The sequence below is a fragment of the Marmota flaviventris genome, chromosome 11 (genome assembly GCF_047511675.1).
Source record: "Marmota flaviventris isolate mMarFla1 chromosome 11, mMarFla1.hap1, whole genome shotgun sequence".
Classification (NCBI taxonomy): domain Eukaryota; kingdom Metazoa; phylum Chordata; class Mammalia; order Rodentia; family Sciuridae; genus Marmota; species Marmota flaviventris.
The window spans coordinates 86,440,005-86,458,184 of record NC_092508.1 but is presented as its reverse complement, the minus strand read 5'-3'; the positions used below and the strand labels follow the sequence as shown (position 1 = coordinate 86,458,184).

General features: G+C 33.9%; 1 protein-coding gene across 1 annotated transcript in view; it reads left to right on the top strand.

Annotated features, from left to right (window-relative positions):
* The window catches only part of Arhgap15 (Rho GTPase activating protein 15), a 630,363-nt gene that overhangs the window by 96,100 nt on the left and 516,083 nt on the right, over positions 1 to 18,180 (top strand). Inside the window, exon 5 of the mRNA XM_071619213.1 lies at positions 3,151 to 3,238. Within this exon, the coding sequence (XP_071475314.1) occupies positions 3,151 to 3,238 (88 nt within the window). The remainder of the gene's footprint in view (positions 1 to 3,150; positions 3,239 to 18,180) is intronic.

Here is an 18,180-nt window from a genome sequence, read left to right as displayed (position 1 = left end):
AAATAGCTAATAAGAGTGACAGATTGCTGATGTGTTGTAACAGGCTTCACACACAAGATTTTATGATTTGAGAATTTCAACCAAACCTATGTAAAATCTGATACTGATGATATCTTTAACCAAATTAGCATTGCATAGGCCTTTTAAAAAAGTATAAACTAATAAATAGATTACAGACTTTGTTGTCTTGACTTCATTGTCAGAGAAACTGGATTGACTTTCAATGTAAGTGTGTAGCTTTGTGGCCTTCATCAAATTACCTAAATTCTCTGAGCCTTGTTTTCCATGTTAGTATGTGGAAATATTAGTTACCTTCAACATATTTATGTTTGAGAGGTTAACCTTAGCTACACAATCAAACTTATACTAGTTATCTAGAATAATTCATGCTAATTATCATTTTAAACGAAATCTTAGGAGAAGTGAAATGAAAGGGAAGCATCCAAATGTTTGTCAGTAGCACTTTATTCTTCATATTGAAATGAAATTCTTTCTAAGCAATAGAATTCTACCCTTGGAATAGCTTTTACTTTCATTCTAATATGGTTCAGTGCTTGCCATTTATAAATTCAAGATGAAATAGCACTGTATGTAAGGTGTGAGAGAAGTTTGCATTACTAAGCTTCTAAGACCCTCTTCAGCTCATTCATCTGGTTTACCTAACAGGGACACAGTTCACAGAAGTTCAAAGTCCTAACACAGAACAATGAGATAATTGAATTTCACGCAGCTTTAGTTCTAACTAGTTCCAGTTCCAAGTTTAAAGAACGAGAGAGTTTTGCCAGCAAGTTCTATAAACGATCAACATCTGAAACAGATTCAAATCAGAATCATTTATCCAGGACTTTCTATAGATAGGAAGCAAGTAAGGTATAGTTTCTCTCTGCCAGAAGATGAAAAATATAGTGAGGAATGTAACAGGCAGGTTAAATATGGATCCATCATGTCTGAGGTGTTCCGTACCCAGGACTACATATGGTACAAAGAAGGATGGTGGTGAAAGACTCAGGGCCTAGACCAGCATTTCTGCGGATCTTTCTCTCTTCCTTGTTCTGGATCATCTAATATCATAACCTGCATAAAGAGGAAACGGCTGTTTAATTCACCATATTGCCATGGGTACCTTGATGGAGAAATGGGTGCTAAGACAGAGGGAAAATATCTAAGCAGTTTCTCTTTTTCTTTTTTTAACTTTATATCATCTAATTGAAAACTTGACTCTTTATTTGAAGACAAGTGGGTACAAGAACATAACATTTGTATTTATACATTGGAAAATTCACATTGTGTTTCTTGTGTGCCTGTTTATCCTATTCCTTTTAAACACAATCGTGTATCATTAAGAAAGCTTCAGGCATGTTAGAGTAACCTAATTCTTTTTGTAAATATTAACCTTACTGAATCAAAGCATCCCTTTCAATCAGGCTCCTAGATTGTAAAAGGCAATAAATAAATAAATTGCACAACTATCTTGAAGTTATTTTTCATATATTTTTGTGTGGTTTCTATTGACTTGAATAAAGAATTTCTGTAGCTTTTTGTTTTGTAAACCAAATTAAATTAGTTTGAATGTTAAACCAAAGTAAACTGCAATAATATGATATATTGGGTAAATCATTTATATATGAATATAAACTCTTGTTTTTTTTCCATCAAAAAACACGACTCTTGATGACACTAACACCTACTTATTCTAACTATAGCAGTAATGCATGTCCAATGGAGGAAATCTGGTAAAGACTAAGAAATACAACGGAAAATCAAAAGCCATGATTTTACTACTTGGTTTACTATGGTTATACTCGTGAATTGTTTTGCAGACCAGTACAATTTTTAACTCAACAGATGTAAGTTTTGTACTTACATCCAAGGCTCTGTACTACACAATAAAGATACCTCTGTTAAGGACAAAAAGACTTCTGCCATTTGTGGTCTCACATTTTAGTGGGGGATATCAGAGTGAAATTTAAAAAAATATATTAAAAAAATTCCTATAAGCCATATGCAAGAAAGTCATGAAAGGCACACTTAGGAAACACTTGGACTTGTGATGAATGTAATTATTAATTAGAAGTGGCTTGGATGGGTGAAGATATTCTAAGTAAATAGCACAGCATGGTGTTATGAAATATGTATATTATGATCTGAATTAAAATCTTCCCACACCAGTCCTTCTGTAGCTCAGGGTTCATTATTCTTGAAATAAATTTGTTATGTGCAATTTACTTAAGCAGTTTCTTAACATTTTATGTTTTGTGCAGAATTAACAAATGATGGTGTACTTCATCCTTATGCACAAAGCTTTAGCAACTTGTGAGAATATATCTCTAGAATACATTTAAATTCATAGGAATGGACATGTTTAGTCAAAAGACAGAAGTTTTTAAAGATTTATTAATGCTCCATGTATGTATGCTATGTCAAAATACACTCTACTCTCATGTATTTTTACCAAGAACAAATAAGGAATGAAAAAAAAATAACGCAACATAAACATATATCACATGTACTTTTGGGGTACATGAACATCTTAATAATTTTTTAAGAAAATCATATTTTTAAATTGCACTCCAGAAAGATGCACCAATTTACACTATTGTATTGGTATAATACAATACCAGAGAATCCATCTTCTATACCCTCATTAATCCTCAGCAATATGATAGGCATAGAGGAAAAAAACATGTCAGCAATTTTAGTTACATTTCTTTGAGTTCCAGTGGGATTTAACAATATAAAACTATTTTGAATAAGCAATGACATGAGCTGATTAGTTTTTCAGACTCTGTAATATACTAAACCATTGTAAAGAAGAAACAATGGAGGAAAGGTTTCTGATCTCTAGTTTTACTTTGCTACTTTTAGTTTAACACTTTTTGTGGGAAGTGGGGTGTTTGAACACACAAAAAATTGGGTGCTTAGTAGTTGAAAAGATTTTATGGAGAGAGAAACATATATATAAATGTCATACTTTTCTAAAATAATAAAATGTTTTTATTGTTATCTGAATTTCATACCAGTTATTGCTTTTAATAGAGAAGAGAATTTTAGGAAAACAAGTTCAAAACATAGTCTCAAATGTTGCTCCTATTCTATTGTGTATGTATTTTTTTCTACTGATGATATTTTTTTCCTGTTTCTTTTTCTAAGGAAAAACTGGTCATCTTCCTGGATAGTTCTTTCTAGTCGAAAACTTGAATTTTACAAAGAATCCAAGCAACAGGCTCTGTCCAATGCAGTGAGTATTTCTCTGTTTTTACTATTATTATCTTTTCAGAAATACTGTTGAATTAAAATTTTGGTTTCATCAGAAATCACCCTAAGGCTTCTAAGCTACAAACATCTGAAAACAGATAGAGGAAATGACTCAATAAACTTTTAATCAGATGAAGGGAAAATAGAACTTAGTGTCTGTTTTATTAAGTGGTGCATTTGGAGAATAATCACAAAATGAGATGAATGGTGAGCAGCTCCCTAGTAATGTGAAGGTAACGCTTTAAATTAAGGTGCCACTTATAAATGCTTTATTCTTATTTATGAAATAATCACTAAATGTAGCTACTTGCTCAAATAATGTATTATAAAGTATGTTATAAAATGCATTAGTAATAAATGCTTAACGGATGAGACCATGGGAAGCTGTTTTAAAGAATATTATAAGATGTAAATCGTATTAAACCATGTATGTGCATCTTTAATACATGAATTTAAGTTGTTATCTAGTATGCTATAAAGTGCTCCACACATTAATAAATAATAATAAACTCTTTATAAATGACACCTTAATATAGGGTGTTACCAATGAGAAAACACTCTAAGTTAACAAAGTGATTTTTTACCTTATTCTAACTCTGACATTCACTATATCCAGCTAACCTTTTGGAATATTTCTATGACTCCATCTAATGGAGCTAATACAATTTCTGTATTCTGTAGTTATTACAAAGTGAAATTTGTAGGGTTTCTTCATTGTACCTGGATGAGGGCTTCTTTCACGCCTATTGAAATTTGACAGTGATTGTAAGTAAGAGCAATTTGGAGAGAGTTACTGGGGCAATTCAAGCCCCAAACCTTGCTTCACAAACATAAGAACTGCTTGCCAAAAGATGTAGGAGACAGTGGTCAGGCAATGTACCTGACAGCCTCCTGATTAGTAAGGACTCCAGGCAGGAACCAACCTGCCATTGCCTGACCATTGTCTCCTACATCTTTTGGCAAGCAGGTACATTGCCTGACCACACCTGATTAGTAATTAGTCCTTACTAATCAGGAGGCTGTCAGGTACATTGGTACCATCACTGTATGGACCACATTGCCTGGCAAGAGTGGATCAAAATGAACTAATTTATCTTTGGCAGGTAAAAAAACAAAGAAAAGTTCTTTGCTGTACAGCCACTAGTCATGTTTGCTATGTAATCCTCTTTAAATAGAAAATCATTTGCTAAGAGATGTTTTTTTAAAGGAGATTTTAGTGAGAACAAAAGGTAACATTTGGCTTGCTCCTGATAATTGCAATAGCCTTTATCCCCAAAGTGGCTTGCTGATTTTGGTGTCTTGGTGTGGTCCAATTTGTAAACTAATTATGAATAAATTAAAAATATGTCTCAGTCCTTTGTATTTTTAAACTGCCTCAGAAATTTGTTTTAGGTTCTGTTTTGTTTTCATTTTTTGGCTACAGTAAGTTTGAGATAATCTTTTTAAGAAAATAAAATACCCCTAAGGGCCAGGCACAAAACAACCTCATCTACTTGCAGGGCCTTTGTCTTCCCTTTGAATGTGTTCTAAGGGGATGTTAGGAAGGGAGGAGAGTGGCTGGCCTTGCTGGGTTTGGCTGCTGAGAAGATGATCTTCATCCTGCTGAGTGAGAAGAATTCCATTGGAGCAGAGTTTATGTGAATGTGCTGGGATAATGGAGAGAGATTAGACTCCATTTTAAAGCATTTGGTTTACTTTTATTTTATTATTTTAATCTCCTCGTACCAGGAGATATAATTCTCAGCTGTTTAATTATATACAGGTGAAAGAAAACTGCTTTTAGATTGTAGGCAAACCTTGCAAGTTAGCTCACTAATTGTATGCCTCCAGTTCAACCTTCAGAATTGTTACAAACTGACAATAGCTCTGAGTTGTAGAAGAAATTCGTAAGCATTTTTTTGGCAGTCCCTATTTATTACTTCTGGCCCCATTTTCAATGCTCTTATGGTTTCTCCCAGGCACTCATTGTCTTCAAAGTGAATTCAGTGCAGGAACTAACTGTTTTGTGGTAATGGGGAAGAGAATTACAGATTCGTGTTTGTACTGCATGAATTGTCTTGCTAGTCAACTTCTTGGATTCATTTCTAACCAAGTATTAAAGGCCTAGTGGGATAGCCCACATTTACCAATTGGAGCCTCAAAGAAACTATACGATGATTGCCAGGCCTTGATTAAAGATGTCGTGGTTTTATTTTAAAAGATTTATGCTCAAGTTTCTGAATTTCCTTTGCTCCCCCTTTGACATGTCCTGGTGTTCATTGTGCTTCTGGTTAAAAAAATCCATTCCTCCAAGGGGTCAGTAGAAGCTGAGTGATGTAGAATGTGGTTTAAAAGCATAAATAGTATTTTAATCTTTATAGAATGATCTGTTAATGCAGCAGCAAGACAAAGAAGCAAAGTAGTTAACAGCAAGCTTTGAAGTTGGACAAGAGGGGATATAATTCTATTTTTACTACTTTGTAGTTGACAAAGTTGAGTTTCCAACCCTCACCTATAAAAATGGAGATCATGCTATCTGCCAAAATAATTCGTAAGTAATATAATAAACCAAAAATATATAAAACAGTTAAAACAATACATAAACATATAAAACAATTAAAATATATAAAACAATTAAATATTTAATATAAAACAATTAAGACAATATATAAAATAATATATAAAATAAAACAATTATTAATGTTCTACTTGAAAATATACTGTACATAACTTAGAATATGGTATAATTATGATATTATTATGCTGTTAAATTATGATATTATTGTACTTGAGTTGATTCAGATATTTATAGAAGAAAGAATTTATTAATTCAAGGAACACCAACATGCATGGCATTCCAACAAAGAAATGTGTGTCGATGGGCAGCATAAAATATTGTGTGCAGACACTAATACTAAAAATGAAGAAACCCATTCATTTGTATAACCAAAAGTAAACTTCTGCATATTTTCTGAGAGCCCCTTTCTTATATCACTGGGTCTCACTCTTACCATTTTCATATTTAATATGTGTGTCACAGAATATTGTGCCTGAACCTACGTTCCATGTTTGACTACCTCTTTTTCTCCCTGCAGTTCTTTCAGTTCATGTCAGTTTTCTTCACTTAGAACTGCTGTTACAGAATAACACAGACTGGGTGGCTTAAGCAGAGATTTACTTTTAACAGTTCTGAATACCAGGAAGTCCAAAGTCAAGGCATGGAGAGATCTGGTGTCTGCTGAGGGTACTCAATGTGAATGCATTTGGCCATCATTCTGCTGTAACCTCATGTGATAGAGAGTAGAGAGAGACCAAGCTCTTATTGCTCTTCATGTCTTCATGTAAAGGAAATAGTCCTATCATGAGGGCTCTCCGTCCATTGCCTAATCACCTCCCAATGGCTTCACTCCTGATATCATGACACTGAAGGTTAGGACTCAACACTTGCATTTAGGGGACACAGCATTCAGTTCATAAACAAACTGAAATCACATTTTTATCAAAAGGAACCTTCTCCAAAAATAGATACAGAATTACCTCCCTGATCTGAGGAGATTAGTGATTTGCATACTGTAGGTCCTCAGGAACCTATTAAAGAAAAAGAATGATTGATCTATTTTATTTTTTATTTTTTGATAGAAATTAAAGAGTAACCAACCACCTACTATCATTATCATGTTATAACTGAAAGGGCATTATAAAATATCACAATCCAACATCTAGGAAGGATAAAATTTCAGAAAAGGAGACATATTTTATGGAGAAAGAAAATTGTCTCCCTTGTGCATCTGCATGCACGTCTCTATTTTGTTCAATTTACCTCAAATCAGAACAAGCTTGATCCAGGATGGCTGGTCAGGAGGAGCATTTGAAAACTGCTGGTGTCTCTGGACACAATTTTCTGGGTTATGAAAGAAAGAATGATGTTCATATTCTCATAATTTAAAAGAAATGTACTGTGATTTAAAACTCAAGATAAATTTTAAAAGATGCTACAAAATAATGCAGAAGCCATTTTTAGTTAAAAATAGAACACATCCATGTACACTGCAATAATTCTTAATTAATCACCTGTGTAAGCACAGCTGAGGCCAAGAAACAGACCCCACCAGCCCTCCACAAGCCCCACCTGTCACCTGTCCCTTTGTCATCACAGCCTCTTCCTTGCCCCAAAGTTAGCCACTGGCTTGCATTTCAGTCAGTATCTCATTATAAAAATTATAAAATTTTTTAATTATAATTTAAATTTTCTCACCTATATCAAAACCCCTTAAAAACAGTTTGCTTTGAATTTATGTAAATGAAATCATATTGTATGCTTCTTTCTTTTTTTTTCTTTTCTTGCTTTTATCAATAAGTAGGTCTTTTGTTGCTGTTCTTTATTACGTCATCTTTCCATCATTTTTCTCTACTAGTTTGATTTCTGTTCTTTTAGCAATTATCCTAGGATTACAACATACTTATCAAAGTTATTTATCAAATTTATCAAAGACTGGAGCTAGTCCAATCCTTTATACTCTTCTTAATATTACCTTACAATTTTTTAATCCATGTATCCCCATCTCAGTATAGATGCTATTCCTGTTTGATATCATAATTTTTTAACACCAAGAGACATAATTGTTTCTTTCGAAACCAGTATTGGTTTATATTTCCCAATATTGGCAGTGTTCTTTAGTATTTACTTCCTCTTAAATTTGAGACTTGCTTTCTAGAATCACTTTTCCTTCTGTTTGGAATATATTCTGAAAAATTCTTGTATTAAAGATACTGTGGTAAGATCCTGCCTCAGTGTCTGCTTATTCAAAAAAGTCTCTAATTCTTCCTCATTCTGGAAACACATATTCTGTCTAGATATAGAACTTCTAATTCATTTTCTTTTAAGACATCCAAGATATCATTCCATTGTTTTCTGTCATGCATTATTGCAATCAAGAAGTTACCAGTCAGTATAACTGCTGTTCTCCAGTTGCTGCCTATAGTTTTCTCGTTACCTTTTTTTGAGGGGGTACCTGAGATTGAACTCAGGGCACTCAACCACTGAGCCACATCCCAACCCCTGTTTTGTATTTATTTAGAGATAGTGTCTCACTGAGTTGCTTAGCGCCTTGCCATTGCTGAAGCTGGTTTTGAACTTGTGACCCTCCTGCTTCAGCCTCCCAAGACACTGAGATTACAGGTGTGTGCCACTGTACCCAACTCCTGAAGGTATTTTTAAGACTATTCTTTCATTTGTTAAAAGTAGGAGGCATACTTGTTTTATAATCTGTTTCTAGTTATTTAATATCAGAAGTCTGTGTCTGTCTGTGTCTGCTGTTTCTTACTTATGTTCCTTTTTTCCTTTGTGTATCCACTTATCATTGTATATGAATCATTGTGATTGGACCTTTATCATAGGAGGTTCTCTGAAGCCTAAGATAAATGTGTCCTACTCTATAAAGTTTTACATTTTTCTCAAGGAGTCTGGGACTGGTTCCAGACTGTTAACTTCAATTTAACAATACAAAATTCTCAGGTTCTATCTACAGAATAGCAGGGCTACAGCTATGCCACCACCTCACAGGGTCAGGATTGTTCTTCACTTTTCCTTTTTTTCATCTCTTTACCACTCATTTACCATTGCTGTCTTTTAAAAATCCCTCTGTGATTGAAAAGAGGAAACACATTTAATATTGGATCTGTGTTATCCTTTCATAAGACCTTGGGCAAGACCATGTTCTGTTATTCTATGAGGTTAATTAACTAAAGCTCAAATGTATAGGATAAATAAATAACCTGAGAATAAGTGTGGTAATGTTGCTTTGATATTCAGCTTCCCTCTCTAGGTTCAAATTCTGACCTCACAAAAATATTTACCCTGGCAGTCCCCACTGTCTTTTTAGACTTGCGATTCTTTTAAGGTAATCTAAAAAAATCTTTTATCCATCGTTTTTCATTATTTTCAGTGTAAGAGTTGATCCAAATAACACTTCTCATTATATTCTACCTCACTTTAATTTAAGTATGCATTTGGTTAATCAAGTTTGTGCTATTTATATAAGCCTTGGTGGGAAAAGACTTCATAAGAATATGTATTGAAATTCTACAATGAACAGCTTGCTCGTTAGGGCTACATATAAGGCATAGAGATATAATCAAGATAGTCTTTGCCTTATAAAAATCTGTGCCAAAAAATAGAATGAGATGAAGTAAGACAAATAGAGTTTTGTTTTTGTTTTTTTTTTTTTTTTTTTTTGATTTTTTTTATATATTTAAAAGAGGGAGAGCTCACATCTGTGAATGATTTGAATTGGGCCTTGAAGGATGGTTATAATTTCAATATGTGAAGATTTGTGGGCAGGGAATACAGGGGAATGAAAAACAAGAACAATGAATGAGAATAGGCAGAATATGTGTGCTACAAAGAGAAATGAATTTTTGGTTTAATTGGAAGATAGGATAAAAGAAAAGTCTTGAAATGAGCGCCATGGGCTGAGATCTGCTATAGGGGCAAATCTTCAAAAGGTTACATTGGTATTCTCCAGGCATCTTCATCCTAGAATAATCTACTGTGCTTTTCTTTTAGCAAAACATATACCAAATAGCACTACAACCCAATGTAATGTGTCTTAAAAGAGCCAAGCCTATTAGGGATCCAAAGTAAGAGAGAAAGCTGATTCTTCTAGAATCTTAGCTCAATCTCATTTAATGCTGGATCGAAATCTTTTGCCTTGAAAACACTGACATATCTATTTATTTTTCATCTGGGGCTAGATAAGTCTTAGAGACTAACAGTTGTTAGTTTGATGTTCCCTCTGAGGCCTTGACCCACACTGCTTGCATTTTTCAGATATAGTTACTCATATTACTATCAGTGAAGTTTTTCAGTTGATTCTGTCACTTCAAATGCAGCTTGCTCCTAAAGAACCTTGTTGGGTTTGTGAATTTAGAGTTTTTGACTGGTGTGTGGAGTAAATATCTGACTGTGTGCATGGGACATTATAAATGTGTGTTCCGGGTTAGACCAAACCCATTAATGGATGGCCTCATGAATAAGAAGGTTTTTTATTTGTTTAATTTAGAGAATCCCTCGTATGTTTATTCTATGAACAATTAACAATTACTGCCAGGTATCAAATATAGTTTTTTTAAAACCCAGGGAAATTCACATGAATAATAAATACATAACCCCTGCTCCCAAGGCATTTACAATATGGTAAAAGTGATGTGGACATAAATATTTTATTATAATAAACCATAATCAAAGTCATAAAAATTATAGGGAAACATGTTAGATAGAACCATAGATTTAAGTATAGATAGTCCTTTTTAAGAACTGATTTTGCTAGTAATGCTCAGCCTATATAACTCCATTTGATCATGCTGCAAATATCATTGGGCAGCTTCAACATTTAAGCTACTATTCTAAGTGTTCTGAAAGATTAAAACAAATATAAATCAGACTCAGAACATTTTATGGAAGGTCTAAAAGCAAATAGAAAGTATGCCCATAAATTGAGTAACTACAGAAAAAAAAAAAAAAAGTAGGCATTGGTAGTTTCCCTAAAATGGAAGAAAAGGGGCCTGTGTTAGTGTTTGGTAACTCAGAGGAGCCAGCAATTGGTTCTGACTAGAAAGCCTTCTCAGTATATTTGTAGAGGAAGTGATATTTGAACATGTTTTTGATAAATGAGACTTTGATGCAGATATGGGAACATAAGTAATTTTGTATAGAAATAAGAGAAAACAATGGTAAAATATTAGAAATTAATTCCTTAAGTAGTAGGTTTATTTTATAGAGATTATTGATCTCTTGCCTTCCTCAATGCACTGTGTGCTGGTCATGTCTTGAAAACATTTTAATGGAGGTTCCCTGAGGCCTAGAGTGAATGTGCCCCAGTCCAGACTGTTTTGTATTTCTTCTACAAAATGCCTGGGAGCAATGCCAGCAATGCTTCATAACAGGTGAGGAACTAAGTTCTGAAACAGCAAGGAATAGAATTTGGTTACAAAGTCAACACGGAACTGGCTTACAAAAGACCTTGAAGAGGAAGATGAGAAAAGATGATTTTGTTCTGTAGGTGATATGGAGCCATTTGTAATCAATAATAAACAAAAGCATTACCATATTAAGAGAGATTCAGAGTTTTCAACAACATGTTAATTGAAATTTAAAAAAAAACATAGGACATGTGAAATTATCCTAGAGTCAAAGGATAATTTATTCTATGAACAATTAACAATTACTGCCAGGTATCACATAGTGCAAATATGGATGAGAACAGTAAGGATTGGACTCTTATTGATAGATATAATTGCAAAATGGCTAACTTTGTCATCATTGTGTCTCAGATACATTTAGTAAATAACAGACCATCTTTTCACTGAAAAATATTTCGATATTCTTATATGTCTTTGACCTTTAACAATATGGTCATTTTTACAGAAATTCTAGTGCAAAGTAAACAAGCAGGACAATTCATCTTAGGAGAACTAAAAATAAACTCTCCTAAGAACCTAGGTGTATTAGCACAATAGTGAGTCCCAGTTGCAAACATAGAAGGGAATTTATTTATACTGCTACAGAAGATTTGTTCAGTGTTACATCCCACTAAAACAAACACACTGTGTAAAGTCTTTCTACATTAAAAAATATTCTCTTGTCTTCACATTCACCAACAATTAGATCAAGTGGAATTTCTGCTCCTTGGTTAGATGGGTGAGATCCCCTGTTTCTATTCTATTGATTACTTACTGCTCTGAAAACTTAGTATCATTTTTGACATAAATTCAGAAGCACAATAAACATTTCGTTATACTATTTTGAGAAATGGACGATTGTAAAAGATGGAGGTGCAACAATAGACTACCTACCATAGCCTAATAGAAGCAAGTACTATAAACATTTTATATACTCTACTTATTGTTTACCAGACACTTTTTTGCTACTTGTATATTTCTCATTTTGAATTGTACCAATACTTTTAATTGGACACACAACTGGCAAATTTTAATTTAAAATTGTGTATGTATGTTACTGTGGCATATTGTTTGATGTATTTATACATCATGGGATGAATAAGTCAAACCAATTAACGTGTCCATCATTTCATATATTTTCTATTTTTTTATGCTTAGAACAAATAAAATGTACTCTCTTAGCAATACTCAAGTATACAAAATTATTATCAAATATAATGCCCATGTTTGCCGGGTTTCTGTTCTGACTAAAAGGCTCAGGGGTCACTTCAGGTAAACTGGGCTAACTGGGCTGTGCAAAATAACCACATAAAAGACACAAATACCTTTTTCTTTGGGGTTGCTGTGACGGCTGACTTTAAGGGTCCTCAGGAAGAGAGAGAGTGAGAGCACGTGCTGACTCCTTTTATTGAGGAGAAGCTATTCAAATGAGGCAAGGTGTCAGGTTTCAGGGGGCTGAGTCGATCTTCATGATGTCCACTGTCAGCAGGTTGACTGACACCTGGGTAGACCACACCCAAGAGCACAGTAAGAGAAGGGGACACACACAAGGCACTTGCATGGTAGATTCTATCCTAAACAGGGCAAAGGATTATATTACAAATGAAGGGTGAACATAGCTTCACCCAAGGGGCTGTAGCAAGACACACCCATGCATGAGACACTGACCCTTGATCCCAAGAAGGGTGGGGAAAGCTCTGCCACATTTCTGTGACTGAGCGCCTCAGCACCCAGCTGGGGAGTGTGACTCCCTCATGTGCAAGGTTGTCTCCCACACATGTTATACAGTAGATCTCCAGAATTTATTCCTGTTGTCTAGCTGAAACTATGTGCCCTTTGATCAACATCTCCACATACCCTTCTTCACACTCTCAGCTTCTGGTAACCACCATTCTACTCTCTACTTCTATGACTTCTTTCTTAAAGCAGAGAACTTTCCAAAGCATTTTATAAACTTATTAATTTTACCAAACCCTTCATTCAGTCATAACCTTGGAAGCAAAAAAGTAATAATATAAAAGTTCTCATTAAAATAATTTGTTTACTCTTTTTAATACTGTTTACTTTCAGTGTGAATAATGCACACAAGCATTAATTAAATAATGCAATACATCTAATGTTCATTCACTGTAGTATGACTTTAGCAACAAAATGAACTTATTTATGGGAGTGAAATGATGTGATTTAGTAAAAAGATGAAAATAGTTTCAATCAGAAAGCTATTCATGAATTATTGAGTATTCTGAGCAAAATGAATATGAAATAATTTTATCTTTGTAGATGAGTATTGAGCCCTTACACAGACCCTTGTTCAAGATTTTATGAGGAATGGAGGGGTAACAACAGAGCTACCAACCTTAGCCTAACAGAGGCATTTTAAAATCTCTGCCTGGTGTTGTGATTCTCGCAATGTTAGCACTGTGGCAGCATCAGCATGGTTGTCATCAGTGCAGCTTAGCAGCATTGTCATGGGTGCATCATAACAAACCTTCATCATGAAGCCAGTATTGAGAAACAGTGCTACCACCCACATTGTGGAAGATGGCAGGTAGAAATGGAAATAAAAGAAGAAAGGAAAAAAGAAATTGAATTTTAGTATATTATTTACATAAACTTTGTGAGGAAAAAAATGAAATCCAGTGATCAATATTATTATAAATGAAGCCGTGTTCTCTGGTTATAATTTTCTCAAGATTTGGCCATTAAGTATAATAAATTCTATATCTTACATAATTTTTATAACCACAAAAATCTATGAAATTGATAGGACTCCTTATAAATGGATAATAGCGTACTGTCCCTCAATAAACCTCACCTTAGGCACTCTCAGGAAACTATTTTAATTATGAAGCTTGACTTTCTGTGGTTTATCATTTTGGTCAATGTAATACATCTGTTTTAGAGCTTGCATTTATCTAAGATAAAATGGACTTTTTCTGTGCAGAGCAATTTTTAAATTTACAGAATATATTCATTTAGTCTTCCTTAAAAATTTGCTACTGAAATGAAATGCATTATGTAGCAGGATACCAAATTAGGTAGATTTAGGAGTGTTCAGGTTAGACACCTAGGCTGGAAATATCAGATTTTTTGTTACTAAAATCCTTGGTTAGCTCAACTGCAACATGGACCTATAAAGGGTACCTACCACTTAAAAGTATATGTTGCAAAGTTGGTGTAATGTTTCTGGAACATAACAAACAGAATAAATATTAATTATATTTGCTATTTTTATTATTGTTATTTCTACTAAATGTAACAATATATTGGTATGAGTAGTTGCAGATGGAGAATGGGAAAAATATGCATGCTCTATAAGTCTTTATCCTAAAAGTATCTGACATGTCTGACATCATTTTTGTTCATGTTCAGTGGTACAGATAAGGAACATGCCAAATTTTGATGCAAAAGGAATTGAGAAAAAAATAAGTGTCTCCAGCTGGTGAGCTATTCACCAGTGACATCTCTGGACACTCAAAGAAGGGAACACAACACACATTTTGGTGGAGAAGTATCCATCTCTGCTACAGGGAGAGTAACATCAGTGTCTTAGATGGCACAAAGAATGAAATAAGAGAAAAAGTGAGCAAGAAATGTTGGAAAGTGGTGCAGGAGATGTGTTACCATGATACATGCCATTCTACAGTGCACCTCAAAGCAATGAAGAGGATCACTGGTAGGTACCCTGCTCAGCTTAGAAAGAAGGTGCAAATAGACTGGAGAAAACTTAAAGTAACTGTGGGAATGAGGGAATAAAAGAAGAAAGATTTCATCTGCTGTGTTCTTTCCCATCTCCAATTTCCCTTTGGTTTAATATCATTATGCAACACCTTTACTTGCTTTCATCATATAGACACTGGTCTCCCCTTTGGGTAGCTATCCAGAAAGCCAGATCTAACATCCTGAAAAGTAGCATTTCAACCAAATCTGGAATTTGCGGATGAAGGCAAAAGCTTGCCCTACCCTCTGGCAGTCTGGAATGAGGGCCTAGCATTTCAAGATGGCCAGTGGTCATTCTTATGTCCTAAGCAGGGTTAGTCATCTACAAGTGATAGCTGATGCAGTGTACAACTATCTAAGGACAGACTCTCAAGAAGCACCTGAGATGTTGAAAGTATGCTCAAGCTGTTCACTTTGCAGAATCCAATTAGCTTGTTATGTAATGTACGTTTTTAAAACAGGATGAGCATACAAGCAATGTAGACTAAGTAAAAGCTATTGTGTTTATTCTAGGGAGATTTTAATTCAGAAATAAATGCAGTGCTAATTTCTTAAAAAGTAGAGAATATTTTCTCATAAAAAAACAAACAAAAAACCCAACAGTATACAACATTCTAATACCCCAAATCACTAGCAAAGGTTTACTTTTTCTGAAAATCTGGTTTGATTTGGTCATGTAATATACTGAGAAATTTCACTGTAGAAACAATTTCAGTTATTATTAACATCATTTATATTCATATACATAAAACTCACATCTTATAATCAAAGTATCCTCTCTCTGTTGACAGGGGCCATACTTTAGACATTAATAAGATCAGGTATCCATTCAGCACTCTTTCCTAAATCATTTTGCCCAAATGAGAATTTATAAGTGAGTTTTGTCCTCCTTCATGAACAATTTTCCAGAATCAAAACGAGTTATGAGATAAAACTTAATTCCTTTAAACAGATTTTGTGTTTCATGTTTCAAAATGATAAGGACAATCTGAGTCTATATTCTAGAACAGCAATTAATCCAAAATAAAAAATGATAGCTAATAACCTATTTCATAAATCTGAGCTTTATCTTTTTTAAAAACACATCTTGTAATGAGGGAATGAGAATGACTGGCCTGATGATTTGTTGCTTACAAACATGCTCTGTCTTCACCATGGAAAATATTAGCAATACAGCAGCTGGTCTTTGATATTTTCTTAATATATATTAGACTATGGACCCCCATAACCCCACAAATAAAAATAAAGCTGAACTCAAAAGTTTAAGTCAGAGAAAAAATGTTATATATAGAATATCCTATCAGCTATATTATTGGGAAATGATGAAGATGGATTAGGAGAATAATAAAAAATAGAAGTGGCTAAGACCCAGGATCAGCTTTTAATGACTTCATATTGCTCCAGCAAAAGAGGCTTTTATGTTTTATTGTCCAAAAGTAGTAACTCCTAAATAATTCTGTTTAAATATTTAAAAAATCAGTCATTTCTATTTTAAGTTTATCCCAGAAGAGATATGATATATACATTCTCAGATTCAAATCCATATTTAGTCAAAATTTTAAAAACTTATTTTTATAATGATGTTCAATATGATCCATTGGCATCATGCAATTCATTAGCAGACGTTTTTGTATGTTGTATAGCTGTAGAATCAGAAATATGTTTTCTATTAAAGGATGCTTTAACTTCCGGCTTCTTGAATAAAATCTTGATTTTCTTCCAAAAAAGTTCTACAACTTTTCTGAACTACTTCTTTTCAATGTTTAACACTTAAATGCTAAAAAATGTTTTCCTTTTAATACTCTTCTGTCCCTAAAGTTATTCTTCAGTCTATGCCTACATTAGGTTTGTGAAAATGAAGTACTTATTAGCATCAGTTTTACAGTTCTTTATCTATTAATTTTTGTTTTCTCTTCTTGAATTTGATCTATTTATTTGTTTTAACTTTATCCTAATAACTTTGGTTGTTTTAACATACTTATAAATTCACCCTAAATTTTTATTATTTAATTTGATTATTCCATAATACTTATTTCTTCTTAAAGTTAGGATAAATGGAAATATTATATTCTTAAGATCCTGTGTATTTCTTTTTTTATAAACTATCATTCTGAGATGAATTATTTATTTTTGTTTATTAATAGGCCATTTGATCTCTATGTGTGAAGAGCAAACTATCCAAGGAGCTAAAGCTTTGGGAGAGAATTGTCATGCGCACAGAAATTGACTAGGATCACAAAACATTTTTTAAGTAAAGTCAAAGACCCAGTGAAGGAGGTGGTCATTCTTTATAAAAGTGCTACCCTGAGAAATCAAAAGTCACTTATCAAAAATGAGGATATATGAGAAAGATTATTAGAAGGACAAATAGTTGAGAGAGGTGTCACTTGATGATGGTTAGTGAAGGCGTGGTTGAACTGACTATGGGACACAGCTTGGACATGGAAGGAAGGGGAGCCAGGAATGATTTGGGAACTGGGAGACTGTACTAAGGTGGAGGCAACCATGAGAACAGGATGAGAGTAAAGAGAACTCATAAAGTGGAATTTCTTAGATATGAAGCATAGTGAAGATCTGTGAATTGCAGCGGAGGTGGAGGAGTGAGGTTGTAAAGAATGCCAGGAAATGGGGCAAGAGTTGTGGAAGGAGTATTCACATGAATGAGCACCTGGAGATCACTGAGAGTGATGCACAGAAATTGGATTGTGATAAACCCATGCCATGTGCCAAGGTCATGAGATTTAGCATATGATACTGAAGAGAACAGTTATAGATTGGCATAACTAGATGGCAAGAACACCATGCAAACTTATATTGCTTTTTAATGGGTTTCCTCTAGCTATTAATCGTATAGAGTCTACAGGTAATTGTGTTAAAGCTAGACCTAGTATGGTATTCTTAGAGGAAGAGTCAATATTTTCCTTAACTCTACAGCCCCTGTGTCCAGCAGAGAAAGTCACTAACACATTGCCACATAATAGGAATGCAGTAAATACTTATTCAATGATTCCCTGAAATTCCACATTCAACCCACGGGAGTCCATTAAACTGTATCATTTTTCCATATCATGAACAAAAGACTGCTTAACACTTTTTTAAACTACAAATCTTAATTGCTATAAAATTGGGAATTTTAAGACATTCAAGCCTTCTTTCCAAAGCACAAAAACTAGTTGCATTTTGATATTTTTTCTTCATTCATGAATTCAGCAGATACTCATTGAACAAGTATGTGCCAGGCACTGTTCCATACATTGGGAAAAACAG